Genomic DNA, 24433 nt, shown 5'->3' on the forward strand with positions numbered 1-24433 from the left:
CTGTTTCCGAGATGCCTTTTTAAAAAAAATCTCCTGGATGTTTGTGGAATTTACATGGGGAAGGTGGGCTGGAGCCAGCCTGGAGGTGACATCCAGAACACATTATTCTTTGCCTCATAAAGTTAATAGGGGGCAGGCAACTGCCCCGTTGCTGTCAATGCCCACGGTCTCAGTGTGGCTGCTGCTCCCCTCCCTGAGACCGCCACCCTCCCGCAGTTCCCTGGGACCGCCACCCTCCCGCAGTCCCCTGAGACCGCCACCCTCCCGCAGTCCCCTGAGACCACCACCCTCCCGCAGTTCCCTGGGACCGCCACCCTCCCGCAGTCCCCTGAGACCGCCACCCTCCCGCAGTCCCCTGGGACCGCCACCCTCCCGCAGTCCCCTGGGACCGCCACCCTCCCGCAGTCCCCTGAGACCGCCACCCTCCCGCAGTCCCCTGAGACCGCCACCCTCCCGCAGTCCCCTGAGACCGCCACCCTCCCGCAGTCCCCTGAGACCGCCACCCTCCCGCAGTTCCCTGAGACCACCACCCTCCCGCAGTTCCCTGAGACCGCCACCTGCACTGCTGGATGTCTGATGGCAGCGCCAGCTCCTGCCCGATCTGAAACAAACAACGCTTTACTGGTTCCCTTTCCTTCTCTTCTGGGCGCCTGTTGCCCCCTTTCAGACAAAACCCCATTCCTCTACCCACCCCGCAGGGCCCTGGCACCATTGTGCAGACCTCCAGCTGCCGGAGCCCCGCCTCTGCCCACTGGGCAGCAGCTCCCTTACACAGAGCCCAGCAAACAAGAGGACAGAGGACGGGGTGGCTCAGAAGACCTGTCTCTGCCTCTTGCTGACCATATGTCCATGCCAACTCATCTGTGCTCTCTGGGACTCATCTCACCGGGCTGTATAAGGAAGCAGCGCCTGCCTATCGATAGTACATGAGAGCCAACAGAGCCGATGGCTGTGGAAGAGCCTAATGAACTGTACACGCCGCAGAGTCCCGCCACACCAACTCGGCTGTCCCTGAGACAGCCTCCAGTGCGGGGCAGACCTGTCTGCACTCTGTCACACAATTATTTGCTGTGTGACCCTAGGCAAGGCTTTTGACCCCTCTAAGTCTCAGTTTGCTCATATAAAAAGTGGGAATAGCCCTGGCCGGTTGGCTCAGTGGTAGAGCGTCGGCCTAGCGTGCAGAGGACCCGGGTTCGATTCCCGGCCAGGGCACACAGGAGAAGCGCCCATTTGCTTCTCCACCCCTCCACCGCGCCTTCCTCTCTGTCTCTCTCTTCCCCTCCCGCAGCCAAGGCTCCATTGGAGCAAAGATGGCCCGGGCGCTGGGGATGGCTCTGTGGCCTCTGCCTCAGGCGCTAGAGTGGCTCTGGTCGCAACATGGCGACGCCCAGGATGGGCAGAGCATCGCCCCCTGGTGGGCAGAGCGTCGCCCCTGGTGGGCGTGCCGGGTGGATCCCGGTCGGGCGCATGCGGGAGTCTGTCTGACTGTCTCTCCCTGTTTCCAGCTTCAGAAAAATGAAAAAAAAAAAAAAAAAAGTGGGAATAATAATAGCACGTACACACTGGAATTGCTGAGAAAGTAAATGAGACAATGGTTGTAAATGGGGCCTGTTTTAAAGTAAGTCCCCAACAAATATTTGCTGTTAGGATCATGGCAAAGGTGATAATGATGATGATGATGAACTTGAAGATGATGATATTCTCAAAAGGGCCTCTGGAGACAACACGTTAACCCATTATGAGCCGTAGAGATGTCTAGGAGACAGGTGCACCATCAGGCCTAGTCTACCTCCATGCAGGGCTGAGGACCTTGGTGGCCTTTGCCAGGTGACCTGGGACACTCACACAGCAGAGCTTCCCTGGTAATGACCGCCTGTCTCTGAAACCCCAGATAAGAATCCCCTCGGGCTCTGTCCCCTCACTTGGGAGCTCAGGGGAAATTGACACCTAGCGTGGAAACCAAACCTAGTCATTTCCCAGGGTCTCTTCCTCGTGTTACATGATTCACCTTTGGGGTCAGTGCATTAAATGACCTCCCCAGCTTCCCCAAATTCTCGTGTCCACTGCATTGTTGTTGCTGATCAGCCTCCGATCTTTATTCTCTGGCTTTTTTTCACACTGTCCATCCCCATCCGCCTTCCCCCCACTTTCTGTCCTCTGCGGAGGCCAGCCGCCCCTCCACGCAGCAGCTCTCTACTGCTCTGCAAGTCACGTGGGCACACGTCTTGTTTCGCCTGTAACAGTCCCCACAGTGCCTCACATTCTCTGCTGTCACTTACTTAACTCTGTAATTGTGTTACCTAACTCTGGGAAGCTTTGGGGGGGGGCTACAGTTGGAAGAGAAAATGCTACACAGCTTAAGGGGGTACTGAGCGTTCCTGGAAACCTTCTTTCCAAAGTAATTGCCTCCAGAGATTCCCTATATAGGGAGAAGGTTTATGGCATTCCCACGAGAATGTGGCTGGCGTTATCCATAAACAACAGACAGGAAGGAGCTCTGGGTGCAGCAAGTTTGGCTTTCCGCAGAGGGACAACAGCATTAGTGTCTAGCTGAATACCTGGCTGAGGGTCACATGGGCCACTGAGCCCATCAGGGACCCCCCCCCCCCGGAAGCACTGTGTCCTGGGCTCTGTGTCCTGGGCTCGGCCCTTCCTTGATCTTGAGGGGGCAGGGACTATCTGCAGAAGCTACTGCCCTCCCTTCCCAGTGGCCCCCTCCTCTTTAATGCTCAGTATTCCTCCTGCTTTCTCCTGATTCTTGGCCCTGCTCCAGGCAGTGTGCAAACACAGGCATGGTAATATATGGGTGTTCAGTTAATGGTAGTTAGTAATCATCTTTTTCCAATAAGCCATTACACCTATACCTGTCCATCCTCTTAAAAATTCCTCAGGCTGTCCACTTCCGTAAAGCCCCGCCTGGGAGTCAGGCCCTGTGGTCAGCGCCCTCCTGTGAGTTCAGCCTCAGTTCCCAGCACTCCCTGTGGGCCCCTCGGCCTTTCTAGTTCAGCTGCCTCTCAAGTACACCTTGTCCTTTACTACATGAGCCATTTCCTCTGCCTGGGACGTCCAACCAGCAACTCCACCTGCTCTTCAGGGTCCATTCAAAGAGGAGGTCAACTTTAAACAAGTGGAGAAGGAGCTCCCTATTAAGCATCTTCATAGTGATGACAAGTAGGCAATTAGGAGAAGAGTCTAGAGTTCAAGGTGTGGTTCACTCTGAATGGCGGCTGTTGAAATCTGACAGCACCACTAGTTGTGGTGCTGTCTTGTCTTGTCCCCTGTGTCAGCCCTGTCATTAGGAATGGTATGGCTCTCAGGCCGGTTCTTAGGACTGTTTCTGTTGGGTGAAAGAAAGTACCAACAGTTTCTGGAAGCATTGCTGACAACCATAGAGAGCGTCCATGGTTCTTCCCTTACCCCTTCTCCACTCCGAGCCAATAACCCAGGCCCCTCCGCTGCTTCTGCACCTCTTACTGTCCTGCCAGACAGAAAAGAGATTCCAGAAACCAGGCCCTGAGCTTCCCAGCAAGGGTGAGAAGTGATCTCTGAACAATAAGTCCTGTGAGCCTGACCAGGCGGTGGTGCAGTGAATAGAGTGTCGGACTGGAACACAGAGGACTCAGGTTCGAGACCCCGAGGTCGCCAGCTTGAGCACGGGCTCATCTGGTTTGAGTAAGGCTCACCTGCTTGAGCCTAAGGTTGCTGGCTTGAGCAAGGGGTCACTCAGTCTGCTGTAGCCCACCCCCACCCCCAGTCAAGGCACATATGAGAAATCAATCAATGAACAACTAAGGAGCCACAACAAAGAACTGATGTTTCTCATCTCTCCCCCTTCCTATCTGTCCCTATCTGTCCCTCTCTCTGACTCTCTCTCTCTCTTTCTCTGCCACACACAAAAAAACCCAATAAGTTCTGTGAACTGAATAGCATCTAGTCTTTTTCTCATTTCTCATCAGTCTATGACGCACAATCAAAAATCATTACAAAGAGCAGTAGGGTGTTTTCTCAGGGGCTCTGCAGGTTTTCGAGGAGAGCTAGAGGTATTGTCATAAACCTGTGGCTGCTTTGCTTTTCCTGGGTGATGAACTATATTTGGTCTGCTTCAGAAAGGTGTCCCACCTTGTTGACATGGCTTGTGGACCCACCAATAATAATGCCCCCCAAGTTCTTTTTCAAAGACCGTGTTTGAGCCTCACAACAACTCAAGTTCAGCATCAGCCAATTCAGAGGAGAATGAAGCAAAGTTACGTGGTGTTGAGTTCAGGAGAGTGGTTATTTTTGAGGAAGAAGGGGTGTGCATAGAGCGCAAAGGGGGCATACTGTGGGGACAGGGACAAAGGGTCTTCAAGGTGCTGGTAATGACGTATTTCTTGACGTTGATGGTGATTACATGAGCATGTCCCCTTTGTGATAAAATTCATCAGACTGAAACGATTATATATGGATATTTCAGTAAAAATTATTTTTAAAAAGTTAAGTGATTTGCCCAATAGAAGAGAGAACGGTCACCTGCAGTCCTGACACTGAGCACTCCGTTGCCTCGAGGGGTTCAGAAAGCCTGGAGGACACACAGGGGCTGCGGGGGCCACATTAACTGTGCCACAGCTGGGTCATTTCACACATGCAGGACACGAAAACTCAGCCCTGGAGAGTCTCCTGAGTGTAAACATCTGGTGGCATCTAATTCAAGAAGGGCTAGAAGGAACATCTGGATGCTGAAACTGAAGTTCCCTTTGCACCTGGCCAAGAAAAGTCCAGATCCTTCGTCTGGTCCAGACAGCTGAACAGACTGCGGAACTCCTGGGGGAGTCAGCTCCCTGCTCACTGACACAGCAGCAAAGCCCTGGGCGAAGCCCGACCTCCCTGCTGGGGGCTGCAATCACCCTCTGGTACTTGCCAGCTTCCACCTTAAATGGGTCTTAAAACCCAGAGAAGAATGAGAGGCATCTGTTTCAGGTACAACAGAGATGTTCTCCCAGTATTTTGTGACAGAGCCGTCAGAGGGCTCTGGGTTTAAGCGTGTCCCTTGCTAGCTGTGTGACCATAAGCAAGTTACCGAGCCTCTCTGAACTTGTTTTCTCATGGGTGGAGTATGAATGGCAACAGTTTCATGGGGCTGTGATAAGGATTAAGTGAGTTAATAGAAAGGCCTGATGCAGCGTCGACATTCACTGCTCATTAATGTTTATTGCTGTTGCTATTATCATGCTGTTCCTGATTCTGGCAGTGTGCTCTGTCCTCGTCCATTCCTTGGATGTCCCTTCCCCGCGGCCTGGCCTGTGCTTTGGGCAGCACCATCCCGCCTGGTGAGTGTCCCGAAAGCTGGGCTCTTCTAGCTGATTTGTTCCTCCTGACTCCCAGTTGGCCAGACTGACACCCGATCATCCATTTGCTGTGCTTGCTGACTACACTATGCTGTTTTGATTTCCTGCCTGTGTTCCATTATTCACCAGTCCCCGGCAGCCAGCCAGGCCCCCAGGTCACCCTTCTTCTGTCATCCGGACATGGACGTCCGGTTCTGGGTGTCTGCTGGATTTGGATAAGAGATCCGTTCAGCAAGAGTCGACAGTGTCTTTCTGAGCAGTCCAAGTTCACTGAATGAACCAAATGCTGACATTGAAAGGGATCTAGGTTTTTGTTTTGTGGCCCACATTGCAAATGTAGACATAGCTGGAGCAGGGGTTTGTCGTCCTGGAAAGGAGCGTATCTGAGGGCTGCAGAAGACGGGAAATCATTCCATGGGTCCTGGAAAGGCGAGGCAGAGCGAGCTCCCAGATGGCTGCTGCTAGAGCTGCCAACACTGCCACTGGCACGGCCGGGCCAGGCCTGGCACGCGTGCTGACAAATGGGGTGATGTCAGTTGCTCCTGACAAGCTATAGGAAGGCGAGAAAAATCATCTGTGAATAAACCCCTGAAAGTGTATAACAATTATGGCCAGAAACTGAAACAGTGAGGCCAAGCTATGCAATAAGTAAGTTGAACGCCATAAGACCTTTTGGTGCAAATTCATTTTCGTGAGTGAGGGGCAGCCAGATGACAGAGAGAACTGTCATGTTTGGGTTCTTTGAAGCAGAGCTATTTCTTTCTGAGGAGGCCAGGGAAGAGCAGGGTCTGCCTGCCGGGGCGGGGCACGGAGCCACGCAGCAGAATCTGATGACCGAGGTATGTATGCAGGGCGCCTCTGCACAGTAATAAGAGAACACATTGTGGACCCATCAACATTTGGAGCCTGATGCCGCCCCTTCTCAACCATGTGACCTTGGACAAGTTCACTTAACTTCAGAGCCTCAGTTTGCTGATCTACATATAATATGGGGTAATAATACTTTCTCTTGTAAGGTTCTTTAAAGATTAAATGAGATAATATTTGCAATGCAGTTTTTAGTACTGTATCTGGCACATAGTAAATGCTCAACAAATAGTGCCCATTGCTATCTCTAAAGTGATTTATAGGCCCTGGCCAGCTGGTTCAGTGGTAGAGCATCGGCCTGGTGTGTGCAAGTCCAGGGTTCGATTCTCAGACAGGGCACACAGGAGAAGCGCCCATCTGCTTCTCCACCCTTCCCCCTCTCCTTTCTCTATATCTCTTTCTTCCCCTCACGCAGCCAAGGCTCCACTAGAGCAAAGTTCGCCCAAGTGCTGAGGATGGCTCCATGGCCTCCACCTCAGGTACTACAATGGCTCCAGTTGCAATAGAGCAATGCCCCAGATGGGCAGAACATCACCCCCTGGTTGGCATGCTGGGTGGATCCCGGTAGGGCAAATGTGGGAGTCTGTTTCTCTGCCTCCCTGCTTCTCACTCCAAAAAAATACAAAAAAAAGTGATCTATAGCCAAGACAGGCAAAATTTGGTCAGCATAGGGAGTCACAGCGGTTGTACAGAGTACAGCGGAGTCTCAGGTGAGGTGACTCAGAGTCCAGATAGGTGATCTGGGTACCTGTTCCATGAGATTCAGGCTGCTTTCACCCCTCCCCACCACCAACATACTCAAGACAATAATGCCAGAGAGCACCATGGGAGAAGGTTTATTCCAAAGGCGGCCGAAGAATAAATGTGTGTGGTGGGGGCTAAGTAGTAAAGTCAACTAGCTGAAAGACTGAAGAGAGGTGCAGCTATGTCTTGGGAACAAATCAGAAGACTGGGGTGTCAGACATTTCCAACCCATGGGGACAGGGAAAAAGGGTGAAATTGCTTAAATTCTATCTCAAGACAACACTGGTAGGGGATGTGGGGTGGCTGAGTGCACAGTGAGCTGAGCTGAAGGCCCAGCTGTGGGTTGCTGGGGAAGGCGGAGCCCAGGAAGGGAAGGCAGGGCATGCAGAAAGCAGGTGCAGCCCCAGGGCCGCAGGAGAGGGACAGCCCCAGAGAAAACATCACTTCATGTAGCCCCAACCTGCTAAATGCACCAGGACATCTGGGCCACTGGTGTGCTCTCTCTCGTACCCATCAAAGGGATCATCTGAAAACCTACAACTAATCTCAGCACCAGGCTCTTCTGTCCAGGATCTAAGTTCCTTGGGGTCATGGTCAGTAATATTTTTACATGTGCCTTTACAGCATCCATCCATCCATCCATCCATCCATCCATCCATCCCATAGTTAGTACTTTTGTATGCTAGGACTGTTCTAGATGCTACCAGTATAGGGATAGACAAGACAGATATAGCTCCTAATCTAAGAATTTACATTGTCATGAAGGGAGATAAGCAATAGACAAACAGTCTCATGATAAGCAAAATGATTATAGGTGGTGATAATTTCATTGAAGACAATACAACAAAGAAATGTGGTAGAGAGTGACTAGGAGAGACGGGGGTCTCTTAGGGTGGCAAAGAAAGAATTCCTCTCAGAAGAGGTGACACCTGGCCTAGATGTAGATGATGAGAAGGAAATACTAGATGGGAGACTTGGGGAAACAGGTTTTGACAGGAGGAAGAGCCAATGCCACAGCCACAGGCTGGAACCGAGTAGCTGTGTTGAAGAAACCAAGAGGAGGCCAGTAGGGGTTCAGCAGAGAGCGGGGGGGGGTGTCTTCCAAGAGATGGGAGATGCAAGGCCTTGTGGGCTCTAGATTAGTTCTTCAGATTGCAGGGACGTTGGCGAAACTGGGGCAGATGCCGGGTAGAGCATGCGGACCATGGTTATGCTCACTTCTCAAGTGAGCAAACGGTATTCCAGGAAAATTCAGCTACTAATTTAATGTTCAGGGACCAACCCTGACTCCCAATTCAGGGTATATTTCTCTAAGCCCAAGAGGACAACAAATGGACTTGTCACCAGTGCCACCAACCTGCCACCTAACAGAGGTGCTTCCTTCTCCAGAGACCCCTCCCTCTGGAGTCGCCTTCTGTTCCTTGTGTCCCCTTGCCCTGAGAGGGCGAGAAGAGATGGGGTTGGGGCAGCGCATCAGATCGCCGGCACTGTCCGTAACCTGCAGAATGCTGCTGGACCTCCCCACGGTGGGGGCACAGCTGGGCATGTGTACAGTTAGAAGCCACACTGATCAGTTAGGTTTCTGGACACTCCAGATAGGATGCGGCAAGGAGGAATGAAGCCAGGGAAGCCTGGGAGAGGGAAGGGCCTGACCTTCTCTCCACCTCAGAGTCCTGCCAGGCCTCAGACCCACGTCCTATCTGCCGTCTATAGCTACTCTTTGCCACGTACTGCTTCTCGGGTCATGAGTTTACCAGAAACCTGTCACCAAAACCGAGACCAGGAGTGGCCTGGAGCCCTCCCTTTCCCTCCCTGTCCTGCCCCTCCCCAGTTAAAAACCAAGCCCCATCCATGAAGTCAATGCCCATTTAATCCATTACTGCCACTCGAACCTTTATGCTGCTGCCGGCATCATTCAAGTTTTCATCATCCAACAGTCCCTGCGTTGGTCTGGCTGCTTCTGGTTCCTCCCCACTCCACACACCCGTTAAATTGCATGGGCACCAGTGGCTCTCAAATTTAAACACGCAGCAGAATCACCTGGAGGACCTGCTAAATTCACATTGCCAGGCCCCGCTCAGAGTGTCTGAGTCAGTAGATCCCGATGGGGCCTCAGAATGCGCATTTCAGACGAGTCTCAGGGGACGCTGCTGCTGCGGGTGTGAGGACCACCCTTTGAAAACCATTGATCTGGAGACTGTTTCTATACCAAAGATTGAATTATATCATTCCCTTGCTTAAGAACTCCAGCAACTCCCTACTATCTCTAAAAGACAGTCCAAACTCATCACAATGACCTCCACAACCTGGCCTATAATTGCCGTTCCAGCACTGCCTCAAGCTGTGGACTTGCCTTCTGCCTGTGACGGGGCCACACTGCACTCCGCATGGTCCTTAAACTGGCCATATATTCCAGACCCTGCCTTTGCCCACCCAGATCTCTCTGCCTGAAACTCTTTCTCCCTTGGGGCTTATCAAATTCATGCTTGTCCATCAAAGTTCAACTGAGAGGCATCGCAGTGTATTAGAACGATTTTGATGTCAAACAAGCTCAGCTTTGAACTTCAGATCAATCACTGGTTAGTTGAATGACCCTAGGTCAGCCTCTCTGTTAGGCTGAAGTTAGCCTCAGCTTCCTCATTATAAAATGTGAATAACAACGTTTATCTCGTTAGATTGTGGCTGGGGAAGACATAATGCATGATAAACACCTGGCAGGTAGTAGATACTCAACCAACAATAGTTATTAGCACCATTAGCTTTGCTGTAAAACCGTGCCTGCCTCCCTGGAGCTGAACTATTTCTTTTCTTCTCTGTATTCCCATAAACTTTTGCAAATGATTCTATTTTGCATATATTACATGTTATATTCTCATTATTTTTATACACTGGGCCTCATTCAAAGTATCGTTGGGGCCATTATATGAATTGCAAAAATTGATCCTCTCAGCAGACTAAAGGCATCTTTGTAGGAAGGAAGTCTACAGGTGGATATACCCTCACACCAGAGCTCGTGCTTGGTGAGTAGTGTGAAGACTAAGTTTAGGCCCCATCTGCCCTTGTCCAAGGTTCAATCTCACAACACTTGGAGGTTCTGTGTATATAAAACGTGAGCTCAGTGAGAGGAGAACTCTATTCGGTTTTGTTTTGTTTTATTTTTTTAGGTGAGAGGAGGGAAGATAGTGAGGCAGATTCCTGCATATGCCCCAACTAGGATCCACCTGGCTAACCTGTCTGGGACCGATGCTTGAGTACTGAGCAATTTTTAGCATCACTGACTACAGGAGGAGAAGAGGGAATTTCTAAAAGTGGGCGGGAACGAGAATGGGTTTTGAGATACAAGACAGAGGTTAAGATCCTGCATGCTGAACTAGAGCTCTTGAAAGCACACCTGACCTCAGACTGGAGCCGGTACATGGCTGAGCCTGCAGGCTGTGCTTCACCTCTGCCGTGTGGGGTGGGCAATCAGGACCAGAATGTTCTTAGAAGATAATAAGATGCCACTTTTCATAGCTTTCCTGCCCACCCCTTCCCCACATCAACTCCCTACTGCCTGTCTCTTCTGCTTAAAGCAAGACAAGTCTCTTAGAAGGGTTTCCGATGACTTACTCATTTCCTCTGCAGACCTCTCATTCCCCTTAGTCAGCTGGCACATGATGGGAAAGGTGGAAGTAATTCCCAGCCTTCTGACGGATCTCCCAGGCTGCTTCTATGTAGATGCCCACGGGGTTTGGAGACGTACCCAGTCTGAAGCTGTGGAGGTGGCTCTGAGCATCACTGAACTCTAGCCCCAGTCCCCCAGCCCCAGGTTCCCGCATCAGCGTCTTCAGTGGCAAAACACTGTGATGGGTTCTAAGGATGGGAGACAAAGCCCTGAGATCTTTTCCTGAGTCTGAGGCGGCCCTGTGGACCTCATGTTCTAGTAACCCCGGGGAGGGAACGGCTTTGAGAGGGCTACATGAGAAGAGGAAGGCTTGGCAGGTTCTCTCACTGAGTTGCTGGCTGGGGCCATGTCACTGTGGTGTCCCATCCTCTTGGCCGGCCTGGCTCACGGTGTCTGCTCCTCCTAACCCTTCTGTTGCTTTCCATCACTCACTGCTCTGAGTGCTGTTAGCTGCTCGCCCTGAGGCTCCCTGAGGCTGCTAAGATGTGAGGATATGCAGGACCTGTTGGGAACCAGGTGCACACGGGCTCTACCAACTGCAGGCAAGGCTGCAGGCAGGGAGGGGGGTCTCAGGGTCGCACCATTCACCAGACCAGCACACCTGACGTGGCCAATATGACAGTGCTTCACTGTTGCCTTGGGATCTGACTTCTTTGAAGGTGGCCAGACCGTCCTGCAGAGTGAACTCCATTTCAGCCAATAAGGGATGGAACTCAGCAGGTCCAGTTCCCTCCATCCCACGATGGGCTGTGTGTGGGCCACAGTGCATAGGGCCTCTCTGCTGTGCTTGGTGCAAAGCTCCGGCCGGCGCAGTGACCCACTCCCCGAGATGGGCTCTCCCTCCCTGCCTGCCTCCTCCCCGCCCCTCACTTCTGTTGTCTTGGAGTAGCCCTCCTTGGGTTAGCATATAAGGTCTTTCCTCTGTTTTTTAGGGATCTCAGCCTAAGACAACTGTCATACTTCCTGCTGTCACTCTGTATATAAGTGTGTGTGTGTGTGTGTGTGTGTGTGTATGTTATTTTAAATTCTTACAAAAATTCAGTGCTCCAGATGAACAGTGAAGTCTTGGGGAAGAGATAAAAAGAATAAAAGAAATTTCCTAAGAATACACAGGCAGTGAGTGGACTAACTGAAACTTTAGTGTAGGTCCATCTAAAATCAAGATTTTGGCTCTCTCAGACCCTGAGTACCGAAGTCAGACAGATCAGGACTTAAATGCTGGCTCTAAACCCACTAGCCGTGTGACCTCTGACAGGTCGCTTAACCTCCCTGAGTCTATTTCCTCATCTGTGTCAGTGGTGGATTTAGGGGCAGTGAGTGACTCTGAAGTCTGTTCCAGTGGAAACATTCAGTAACCTCAAGGCCCTGTTGTCACAGCCTCTGAAATGTTCCCATGCAGCTTGGGGAAGGAGTCACACACAAGATATCCAGGGCTTGGGATTGTTGTAATCCTAGGAGAACATCCTGGCAGACATAGCAAAGCATCAAACCTGGGGGAGGCGGTGGGGCCCAATGCCAGGGCCAATCGGACAGCCTCTGGCTGGAATGCTCTTCCTTTTCTCCAGAAGTCAGCTCAAAAATCATTTCGAGAGGAAAGCCTTCCTGCCCCGCCCACTTTCCCATCAAGACTGTGGACCCTGGCCCTGGCCGGTTGGCTCAGTGGTAGAGCGTCGGCCTGGCGTGCAGAAGTTCCGGGTTCGATTCCTGGCCAGGGCACACAGGAGAAGCACCCATCTGCTTCTCCACCCCTCCCCTCTCCTTCCTCTCTGTCTCTCTCTTCCCCTCCTGCAGCCGAGGCTCCATTGGAGCAAAGATGGCCTGGGCGCTGGGGATGGCTCCTTGGCCTCTGCCCCAGGCACTAGAGTGGCTCTGGTCGCAACAGAGCGACACCCCGGAGGGGCAGAGCATCGCCCCCTGGTGGGCAGAGCATCGCCCCCTGGTGGGCGTGCCGGGTGGATCCCGGTCGGGCACATGTGGGAGTCTGTCTGACTGTCTCTCCCCGTTTCCAGCTTCAGAAAAATACAAAAAAGAAAAAAGAAAAAAAAAAAGACTGGACCCTACTCCCTCTTGATGCTCTCGGAGTCCCTTCTACTGTGTGTCCCGTGCACTTACCATAGACTAAATTATACATTAATGTGATCACCCGTTCGTATCTGTCTCTCACCAGGAAGACTCACAAAGGCAGTGGCCGTGTTTATTTTGTCCCCTGCTGGACCTCCAACATTTAGAATCATGGAGGGTGTTCGATAAACATTTGTTAAATGAACCAGTTGAATTAATTACATAGCCAAGATTCAATGAGACCAAAGCAGCCGCATTCTGGCTTGAAAGCTGATCCAGGGTGAATGGTAAGATCCTTGTCTGATTGCCTGTCATTCATTATGTATCTGCATGTCCTTGAGTCCCAGACGCCTCTTCTCTCCTTGGCAGCCCATGTCACAGAAAGGGGCTGTCTGCTGATGTCACCTACCGGTCACCAGACAGTGGAAGGGGGCTGAAGAAAATGACTCAAGGTGATTGAGCACATCAGTGAGGGGGAAGAAGAAGGCCCACCCAGTGTGTCAGTTTTCTTGGCTTGCACCCCTGGGTTGCACACCACAGTGGGCTCTGAGCAGGAAGACTTTCAGGAGGGGTCTGAAACTGCAGAAAAAAATAGCACATCCTTCTCTGCTGAAGCACGTATTGTCAGCAGGGCAGGCTCGAGTCTCAGAAACAGCAGACGCCCCCCCTCCAACCCCACAGAAGTCCTGACTCCCTATCCCCAACCTGTAAGATGCTTCCAGGGCTCCTCCCTTGGCCATCTGTACCTTCCGTTGACTGGTCAGCCCTCCACTGGCTCGCCTCTCTCTGGGAGCGACACCTCACTCCCGAAAGAGCTCGCTCTGGGCTCCAGTACCATGGACAGTTCACAGTTGTCTGAACAGGCCTTGTTGTAAGTTACCCTGCAGGCTCATTGCAAATGCTGTCGCCACCACTGGACAGTCTCCTAAGCACTCTCCTCCCCCTGGCTCTTAAATTCCCTTTCCACACTCCAGTCCGCACAGCACTTTCCACAATGCTTTGTGAAGGGTGGTTTATTTATTACCCCAAATAATACTTAAACCTCAAAGACTAGAATTTTAAATGTTTATCTTATATTCCAAGTTTGGTACGGGTAAAGGGTTAAAATCATATTAATTCAATAGATAAAGGGAAGGGAGTAAAGAAAGAGGGAGAGAAATCAGGGGAGGAGGGAGGGAAATAGGAAGTGAGGGAGGAGAAAAATGAGGGGTGCGACGGCCTGCATGTGTGTGTACCTTTCTTGGGGGCATCAAGGTTCAGCTGAGATAGTGTGAGAAGAACATGGGTGCTGGAGTGACAGATATGGGTTCAAATCCCAGCCTTGTCTCAGACTAACTTTGTGGGCTCAACAAGTCATTCAAACTCTCCAAGCTCCAGATGGCTCATTTTTAAAGTGGGGATAACAAGTAGCTGAAAGGTATGTTTAAAATGGATTAGAGATAACGTATGTAAAGCACGATGCATGTTGATGTTAGCTGGGACGCTGCAGGAGAGCTGCAGGGGCCCCTTCTGCTCCTGGAAAAGCACAGAGAGGGAAAGGGGATGGCTCACGATCGCCCTAAGAAGCCAGACCCGCGCTCTCCGCACTGGGGGCACCCATCACTTATCCTGACCATAAAAACTCAGTTATGAAAATATGGGCCGTGAATTAATAATGACTTAATTAAATTTTACAGATGTTAACAGTGTGTACCAAGAAAACGAGATTTCCCCCAGGAAGAGCCTCTAGATCCTTGCTCTAACCTAACAGATGACTGAGAGTCTGTGATGCTCACCTGAATTTTAATCCACATTCAATCTGAAAGTCTACAGCCTGTCCAAGTGCACCCTGGCCCTGGGTCTGTGAAAGCACACTAACGACGGCAGAAAATAAAACAAGGAGTAACAGTAACAGTAACTGTGACCCACGCCTCTGACAGTTGTACCTTTTCCCTGGCTATTTACCCATGTCTCCCCAGACAGCACCTCTCCAATGCTAGTCACCTGGTGTTCACATGCTGTACTTTCTCAGGGCCTGCCTCAGCCCTGCCAGGCGGTGCTAACGAGCAACAAAACCACCAGAGCAAACAAACCGCACCTGGATTATCCAAAATCAGAAGCCAAGCCCTCCAACTCATGTTAATGGGTCAGAGCCTCCCTTACCTGTGACAGGTGCTGGACTGACTGGGAAGCATCGTGGTGTTAAATACTGACCAGTGAATGATTAGCACCAGTGCCTGGCTCAGTGACAGCTCAGTAAAGATTTGTGCAACGAACAGACAAATAACTGAAAAACGCATGAATAAGTGACTGAATAAAAGGAAGGTTCATATGTATACAGCACAACATTATGTCCTCCTGCCTCCCTCCCCAGCCTGCCCTCCTCCGAGTCCAAGTCACCCGAGCTTTCCTTACCCTGGCGATCAGCTCCCCGACCATTCCGGTCCAGGTGCCGTTGGCCTCGGGAACGCCGTACACACCGTCGCCCACCAGGCGGATCTTGTAGTTGAAGCGGAGGATCTCCGCCAGCTCCTTGAGCATGTCCACACAGAAGCCCTCGTAGCGGTCGTTGCCCTCCATCTCCTGGTGGTTCCCCTTCAGCATTAGGTACGGGTTTTCCTGCAGCAAAACTGGGCAGCTGTCATTCTCATCTTAGCCCTGCTGTCTTGGCCACATGGGGATGGGGGACCCGAGGCCCACGAGGTCGGGGAGACAATGGAGTAGAAGTGGCTTAGTGGGCAACTTTGAGGTAACAGCTCCCCTCTTCCTACTGCAAGGCACCTCTCATCCCAGGAGCAGATCAGGGTCCTACTGCACAGAGGATCAAGCTGAAGCCCCTCTACCTTGTTCAAGGTCATCATCTGGCCCCACCCCCATTCCGACCCTTCCTTGTTTCTCCCACACAGACCTCTCCCCGAGCACTTGGGGGATACAAGGGTGCTGACGACACAGCAGCCTAGGAAAGAACATGCACTAAATAACTGAGACCCTAGGTCGGGCTTGTCCAGCCAGGAGCAGTGGGAAGAGGCATGGGTCTCTCTGGTCAAATGTCCCCGGAAGTTTCCATGGAGCAGGTGGGATCTAAGCGGGGCTCTGGGAGACGAGAGAACCCTCACAGAGGGGAGAGGTGTGGATGGAGGGCCTCGCGGGCAGTGGATAGGCATGATGATCAGGGGTACCATCCTGAGTGAGATCAAGCACGGGCTCTTCAGGCAACAATGGAGCCTCCGCTTGGTGGAGCGTGGGTTGTGTGGAGGGTGGGGTAGGGGAACAAATTCAGGAAGATGAATTAGGGTTAGTATGGCCTTGGGTGCTGGGATGAGGTGACTACACATCACACATACATATAGTAGTGAAGCATGGACCATTTTAAAGACTTCAGGGTGCGAGGAAAGAATATTAAGTAGCAACAGACAGCATGTCTGGGGATGAGAACAGACCCTCCCCTGACCTGAGACACTGCATCCTAAGCACAGTGGGACTCAGGTTGGATTACAAAGAGCTGGAAGGACACAGACAGGGTCAGGCTTAGGTGTGGGGCACACAGGGTAGGGGTCCTCAGGCCCTCGGAGCTGCAGAGATGACCGAGAATGGTGTCGTCACTGCCACGGGTGGTTTGGGAGAGAAAAGGATTTTGGAACATGAGGTGCTGGTAGGTTATCCAGGAAGGAACATCTGACAGAGTCTTTAAAATGTGGAATTTAGGACGAGACTGGGGGCAGAGAGGGGGGAGGCTTCCATACAGAGGTAATGGCTGATGGTCCACATATGGGAGGCCCTTGAGAGGGAAGAACCGAGGCAGGACAGAGAGGGGTAGAACGAGGCCCTTGGGGAGACCCTGATCTTAGGGAAGATGGGGAGCAGCCACAGAAGCAGACAGAGCAGAAGCATCCAGAAAAGCTGGAAGTTGGGAAAACGATGTCCTGAAAGTCAAGAAGGAAACATCTCAAAAAGGCAGACATTCCCACAGAGACGAAACAGAGCTCTGAAAGGGCCCCAAAGTCGTGCCAACTTTTCAGGAAAGCGTCAGTGGGGACAGCAGAGCTCTGACTGTTCTGGGTGTGAGCGAGTGGGACATGCACGAGAGGGCGAGAGGGCGTGGAGCAACATCCTCAGAGGGAGGAGATAAAGGAAGGTGGGCAGACCACCTTCCCACCAACCGCGACAAGTCACATCTCTCCTGGAGCTTCAACTCCACTCTGCAAACAGCAGCGTTGGAGGATGCCCACGGTCCACCGAGCCGTGATTGGCGATTCCCTAAATTGGTGGGCAGCTGAAAGGGCAGTGGGGTGTCCATAAGGTGGTGGTAATCGCATCTTGGGACAGGAGGGACCAGAGTATATTTGCAGGTAGAAAGGGAGAAATTCAAAAAGAAGAGACCAGAGAAGAAGGGGAGATGTGCTAGTTGTTGCAGCAAGGTCGCAGGGTCTGGTGGGAGGGGGCAGGGTCAAGGTGGGTGTGGAGGGGGGGAGGGGAGCCTACATGTGGGTACAGAGAAGTGAGGGGGCCACAGGCGAGGGAGCCACCCCAGCCCTGAGTCAGGTGGGAGGCAGCGAGTGGACTGAAGGCTTGGTGCAGGGAAAGGTTTGGGAGAAGTCCTTAGGGGACAGTAGGCAGTGAGGGGAGTGAAGTCCAGGGACTGCTGAGGCTCAGGGGAGTCAGGGGGCTGCCCGCAGGGAGCAGGGACTGCTGAGGCTCGGGGGAGTCAGGGGGCTGTCTGCAGGGAGCAGGGACTGCTGAGGCTCAGGGGAGTCAGGGGCTGTCTGCAGGGAGCAGGGACTGCTGAGGCTCAGGGGAGTCAGGGGGCTGTCTGCAGGGAGCAGGGACTGCTGAGGCTCAGGGGAGTCAGGGGGCTGTCTGCAGGGAGCAGGGACTGCTGAGGCTCAGGGGAGTCAGGGGGCTGTCTGCAGGGAGCAGGGACTGCTGAGGCTCAGGGGAGTCAGGGGGCTGTCTGCAGGGAGCAGGGACTGCTGAGGCTCAGGGGAGTCAGGGGGCTGTCTGCAGGGAGCAGGGACTGCTGAGGCTCAGGGGAGTCAGGGGGCTGCCTGCAGGGAGCAGGGACTGCTGAGGCTCAGGGGAGTCAGGGGGCTGTCTGCAGGGAGCAGGGACTGCTGAGGCTCGGGGGAGTCAGGGGGCTGTCTGCAGGGAGCAGGGACTGCTGAGGCTCGGGGGTGTCAGGGGGCTGTCTGCAGGGAGCAGCGACTGCTGAGGCTTGGGGGTGTCAGGGGGTGTCTGCAGGGAGCAGGGACTGCTGAGGCTCGGGGGTGTCAGGGGGCTGTCTGCAGGGAGCAGGGACTGCTGAGGCTCGGGGGAGTCAGGGGGCTGTCTGCAGGGAGCAGGGACTGCTGAGGCTCGGGGGAGTCAGGGGGTGTTTGCAGGGAGCAGGGACTGCTGAGGCTCGGGGGAGTCAGGGGGTGTCTGCAGGGAGCAGGGACTGCTGTGGCTCGGGGGAGTCAGGGGGCTGCCTGCAGGGAGCAGGGACTGCTGAGGCTCAGGGGAGTCAGGGGGCTGCCTGCAGGGAGCAGGGACTGCTGAGGCTCAGGGGAGTCAGGGGGCTGTCTGCAGGGAGCAGGGACTGCTGAGGCTCAGGGGAGTCAGGGGGCTGCCCGCAGGGAACAGGGACTGCAGGGGTGACTGGGCCTGAGCACAGACACAAGATGAGATGGCGGAGCACTGTGACGGTTTCAGCCATAAAGAGAAAGAGAAGAATGTGCCGAAAGGATGCTTTACTGAGCTCGAGCTGAATGGGACACAGGGGTTGTTGGGAGGGATGAGGCACCAGACAGACCAGAGGTTGTGAAGGGAGAGGGGAGCACAGGGAAAGCATGCCCAAGTGGGAGAGGGGAGGGGAGAAGGCTGTGCATCAGAGAGAGGAAGGTCGGAGTTAAAGATTAAGATTCATGATGGAGTCCACAGTCTTGTCAATGACACGGGGCCAGCCTCCTGGCCTTGCACACATGCCGTCCTCAGCTCAAGGGCTTCTCTCTGCCCCAACTGCTCTCCCTCTGCCTCTTCTGTATACCCCAACTCCCCAGGGTCGCACCTCTGCCTCTGATGCCCAGTCACTTCTAAGGAGCCCTGCACTCACTGCCAGGGCCCCACATAACAGTCCTCCAGTCTCCCTGTCTGTGTCCGCCTGATGCCAGAGTTAAGCTCTCATGGACCGTGTGAGTGAACAGCACTGCCATGGCCTTCCGGACGGGGCTTGGCTGGGTTTTTCCATCCCTGGCACAGTATCTTTTGTTATCCAGGGACTGCCACAAAATTATTCTCCCCAATTACTCTCTCTTCTCAAGTTAATTTAAAATTCACTGACATATTGAAAGTAAATATACAAAAGGCCAACCTTGGAGGAAGGAAATGTGTGGGAAAGACACAAAATGTCAGAAAGAGTGGGGCTCACGGGCACGTTGGGATGTGAAGGTCAAGTGCTGGTGTGGAGCAGGCGCCCCGCCCACCCTGGCGGGGCTGTTGGGAGAATGGAAGGCGGTCATGCAAGCGAAACGTCTAACTCGGGTGTGATGCAGGCATGGGAGCTGTGGCTAATCCCTGTGTGTTTGCTGGTATTAGCCAGCAAATGATTCACATGTCCCAAGTGTACCCTGACAAGAGTGGAAGTCAACAGGGACATGTGCTGGGTTTTCACGGATAAATCATCCAGGATTACCTTTTGCCAAGAATAAACTATAAATGGTCACCAGGGACTGCATTCAGGTAATCATTCTTGTTAAGAGTTATTGACTTGTGTCAACCATCTTAGACACACATGCACTAATAAAGATTTTGTTTCAACTGTACTTACCATGTTATGAAATGTCACCTGATACAAAAATGTTCTGACCTCACCCCTCATGAACATACGTGTGCATATGTGAGTAGCCATGCATGCATGTGTGTGCATGCATTCATACACACACATGTCAGATAGTCTTTTCCAGTCTAGAGACACCACCCTCTGGCTCAGTGTCATGGTGGGTCTGTTTCAGAGCTCCGAGCACGGTGCAATTCTGGACCCTGAGAGGCAGGAAGTTTCCATCTTCCTCCTAAACACTCCTTGGCTTTTAGGGACATCTCCTATCTTGTAACAAAAAATTCCCTCATTCAAATTCTAATCATGGAGCTTCTTCTTTGTGTCAGAACCCTCTATCTTTGAGGAAGTCTTGTTCTAGAAGGAGAGATGGAGCTGTAAACAACCCCCAATAGGAGAACTTCCACACAGATGTGTGTACACAGCGCTAGACCAGAATCAGGTGAGGGAAGGCTGCGCAGGCAGAGCTTTGAAAGATGAACAGGCATATCCAGCTGGAAAGAGGAATTAGGGGGAAAGGTACTCCAGGCAGCGGGAACAGCCTGTGCAGAGGCAGGGAACAGCATGATAGAGTGAGGAAATGTTGGACAGTTCCGCTAGACCCTAAGGGACTGGAGAGGAAGCAGGAACAGCAGGCTGGCCTAATTACAAAGGGTTTCTATCCCAAGTTTGGGGGCGGTGGGTCCTGGGCAGCACTAAAGAATTGTAAGTAAGAAAATGATGGGACAATTCTGATTTTGGAATGAACATGCTGACAAGATTCCAGAGGACAAAGAGAGGTGGATTTAATGGCGGGTGCACCAGGCCCCTTAAACTTGGTGTCATTAGAAAAAAGTGTAAAGTTGGGGTTTTGTGGGCCCATAATCCACCTCTGGGGACAGACTGAGCAAGTGAGAAGGGAGGTTATGAGGAGTCAGTGCTGTAGCTCAGGGGAGAGTCTGACGGGTGTAAGTCAGAGCACGGACTTGGAGGACAGCCAGCAGGAGACCGAGTCGAGAAGCACATCAGAGGTAGAGGGGTGGGGGGGTGCTACCCTCCCCCGGGGCCAGGGTTGCAGCTCACTCTTGAGCAGCTCAGCCCACTCTCCAGATCTCAGTGGGACTGCTGACACCCCCACCCTTTAAACACATCTAAGCTTTTCACACTGGTTCAGATCAGCTACAGCTGGGACTGGATGGAGTAACTGGGACTGGAACTGTTCTCTGTGCCCTCTGCTTCCACTGTTCTCCCTGCCCAGAATAACCCTTCCCAGATAGCCACTTGGCTCTCGCGTCACCCCTGTCAGGTCTCTGCCCAGGTCTCCCCTCCTCAGCGAGGCTCTGACCACCTGGGTGTTTATACCGCTTGTCCTCTCAGTCCCCCAACTCCCTTTCTCAGGTTCCGTCTATTCCTGAGCACCTAGGACACTGCCCAGCAAACCATAGTGCCCGTGAATATCCATTCAATGAATGAGTGAAAATATTCAGTGTCCCCTCTCCTACCAAGTAAAGGGGAAGCTGCCGAGCCTGGCATTCGCGTGCTTCAGCACTACGGACCCCACCCACTTCTCGGGCCTCACAGCTCCCCCCTCTACCAGTGCTCATTCCTGGGGAAAACCTGCGCTTGTCAGCATCTCCCGACACTCTCCTTGTCCCCATTCTCCCTCTCCATCCCTCCCTGTCCTCTGGAGCTCACCCCCCATGTCCCTCCTTCTCTGAGGGCTCCACCGACCTCCCCAATGGGGTGGAACCCCTCTCTCTTTCATTCCCCAGGTGCTAGGTGTGCACCTCCTTCCTGGCTTTTCTCCCACTTGTTTATGATACATCAGTATTTCCGGTCCAGCGTCTGGGCCCCGGGAGTTCATGAAGGTAATGATGGAGGTCCCTGAGCTCTTTCTATAATCTCAAAAAGCCTAAAAGAGACAGGCGCATTTGCAGACCTTGCACATTTAGCAATGATAATAAGCCTGAGCAGATTAACTAATATATCAAGTCCCTGCTTTGGGCTGGAATGATATCAAGTGTAGCAACACTGGTTATCTGTTGCTGCTAAGATGCCGAACCTGGCAGAGAAACATGCTTTTGATTAGTTAAAGGGGTGGGCAGGGGAGAGGAACAAAATAATTATTGCTTAATACACACAGATAGTGAAAACAGGAGGTATTCGGGGCGGAGTAGGGGGAGAAGAAGAATACCTTGGCCGTGAATGAACCTGGCTGATACCATCTACTAAATTATCATCTCTTTGACAACAGAGACCGAGTCTTACTCATCTCTGCGTCTCTGGATGAGCACAATGGCTGGCGTGTGGGGAGAAGGGCTTGCCAATTATTGAAGAAAACTGAATCAGATAGAAAAGGCAGTCCCTGGACCTAACGATCGAGAATTCTTTCTTCACCAGCTGAAAATGAAGAAATAGGCCATGAAAATTCACTGAAATTTGGGTGTCCACTGCAGGGAGGGAGGCATTTTGTACACCACAGGTGCCAAGCAAGGCAGGCCGTTATGAAAGAGAAGGGGGCCATCCTGGTGGACTTCTCCCACCTGTGTCACCAGGTCCCCTTCCCTCGGCCATGCACAGCTTCCCCAACAGCCCGGAAGAGGCTTCCACAAGTGGTGGTGTCCGTCCACCCCATCCCTCTTCCCCAGCTGCTTTGGAGCTCATCAAATACCATTCCCATATGAAGCGGCAACTTGAGTTTAATTACACTGCCTTGTCAGTTGGTCCTGGTGCTGTGATTAGAGCTCCCATTCTCCGTCCACTGGGAAGCAAGCCTATGAGAAGCCTGGAGTTGGTGGAGGCACTCTGAGGCTGGGGGGGGGGGGGCGGGGACGGGGCTGCAGCTGGGAGGCCTGGGGGGCACCCTGCTTACCAGGATGGTGGTGACGACCAGGGTGGTGTTGAAGAGACTGTTGGATATGTTGGAGGCGTAGAGGCGGCTGTCCATGCTGAGGCCGTCCGCCACATGCCACTGGCCAATCTGAGGAGACCAAGGAGAAAGGACCGGGAAGAAATGGGGAAAGGAGGAGGCTGGGGAGCGGGGTTGCTGAGCTCCCGCGGGTCTGCAGGGGCAGAAGGAGCTGCGAGGCCAGTCCTTGGGCTGCATGTAAGCCCTAGAAGCAGGGAGAGATATGACCCACGGAGCAATAGGGGCTGAATGGGGTGCTGTAACGTGGGGTGGGGTAGGGGTGGTCAGAGAAGGGTGAGACCTGTGAATGCACAGGAAGAAAGGGATAAAGATAGGAGAGGTGGAAGAAGAAAATGAAAAAATAAATCAGGAATGCAATGGAGCTCAGGGAAGTTCTCTCACGTGAGGGAACAGAACATGTGGACTCACATTGCACTGAGGCAGGAATGAGCTACAAAGCCCCTTTGCTTCACCTGATCATCTAAGTAAGAAGCAGAACAGTGTACTGCAGAGAACCGGCGTATACGAGGCCTTTAATAAATGCTCGCTGAATGGGTCCACGAATGGGTGAGCCCGAAGAGGGAAGACTCAGGCTCTCGTCCTGGTTGGTTCGCTTGCTCGCTGTGAGAACTTAGGCAAGCTACTTAAATCTCTCCGAGTCTCAGTCTCTGTCTGTAAACACAGATGGCAATGTTTGCCCTGTCTTCCTGTCAGAGCCACCTGAGATCATGGATGCGCCACCTTGATGTCGTGCCATCCAGCCAGATCAGGATCATGGATCTCAACTGTGTCACCTCAGAAAAGTTACTGAACATCTTTGAGCTAATGAGAGAAACATCACTGGGTGGCAGTGAGAACGTATACTATTTAACCAGACACTCAACAAATGCTATTTTCTTTTCTCTTCCCCATTGTCTTAACTTCAAAGGAAGAGAAACCCACAACTTCTTCTCCGCTCTAGAAAGTCACCGAGACCTAAACTCAACAGCATTAGGTGTTTAGATGGTTTGTTTTCCCAGCGGAACACCTTTTATGAGCGTGTAGTGTATGTGTGTGTGACCAATATACTTCTACTAGCTGGAGCCCCTGGCCAATCATTTCTGCTGCTGAGTGTTTGGGGAGGGGGCAGCCAGGAGAGACAGTCGACAGCTGACTGGAAACCCAATGAAAACGCACGCATCTGCCCACCATGCATCTGCCCACTAGCAGCCGCTTTCCTGGAAACTCGTACATGTTCCATGGATGCCATGTGGCAGTAGTCACCAGAGCTGGGCTCTGAGCTCCTCTTGTGAAAGCTTCAACATCAATAAAGACACGTCTCACCCTTGGTCCCCCATCTCCAAGGAGTCATTGGATTAGGGATCAGGAACATCTCCCTGACGTCACAGTCTAGAGCTTGGAGAGCAGAGGGACAAGCTAGGACCACCCTGAACCATCAGTTGGGACCTCTTGCAGGCCTCCAGGTTTAGGTGGGAACCTGATGGCCTCTAGAGCTGACACTTTCACCTACCAAAGGGGAGATGGCCACAAAGCCCTTTGCCAGCCTCTGTGAGGATGCCACCTGGAGAAAGGTGGGCAGCTTTCCCCACCCCTGCAAGGTTGACTGGCCCTATACACACCCATGTTCACTTTTACTTTACAAGTGGTGTCTCTTGTCTATCTGCACAGGAAGTCCCAATTTCTACAAAGGAAGTCCCAATTTTAAAAGAAACTGACACCATAACTAAAAGAGCCCCACTCAACTCTCCTGAGGTCACCTTGCCCGATGAGTGAGAGGTTTGAGCTTTAACTCCTGTGCTCTTGGTCCCAGGTGACCTCCTGAGGAAGCCCTCATGGCCATCCCATCCAGCTCCTCCAATGTTCTACGGCACCTGTTTACATATCTATCTCTGCATCAGCCTGGGTGGGCCATATTTATGCTTGCACCTGGCACCTTGATCAGGAATTGGTACCCAGAAGCAGAAGAAAGCAATCATTTCATGCAAGCAGGATGCTGCTGTCAGTGCACAGGGACAAAAAGCAGGCGAGCCCTGCTCCGGCCCTCTGGAGTGCCTGCTGTCCCTAACAGGAACCAGTCAGGCCAGGTCACTGCCAGCTTT

At 52.5% G+C, this 24433-nt stretch overlaps 1 protein-coding gene across 1 annotated transcript in view; it reads right to left on the reverse strand.

Annotated features, from left to right (window-relative positions):
- Positions 1-24433, reverse strand: part of GRIK4 (glutamate ionotropic receptor kainate type subunit 4) — a 375204-nt gene that overhangs the window by 53040 nt on the left and 297731 nt on the right. Inside the window, exons 11-12 of the mRNA XM_066365318.1 lie at positions 22299-22406; positions 15055-15258 (exon numbers count right to left, since the gene is read on the reverse strand). Of these exons, the coding sequence (XP_066221415.1) occupies positions 15055-15258; positions 22299-22406 (312 nt within the window). The remainder of the gene's footprint in view (positions 1-15054; positions 15259-22298; positions 22407-24433) is intronic.

Source organism: Saccopteryx leptura, chromosome 2 (genome assembly GCF_036850995.1).
Source record: "Saccopteryx leptura isolate mSacLep1 chromosome 2, mSacLep1_pri_phased_curated, whole genome shotgun sequence".
Lineage (NCBI taxonomy): Eukaryota > Metazoa > Chordata > Mammalia > Chiroptera > Emballonuridae > Saccopteryx > Saccopteryx leptura.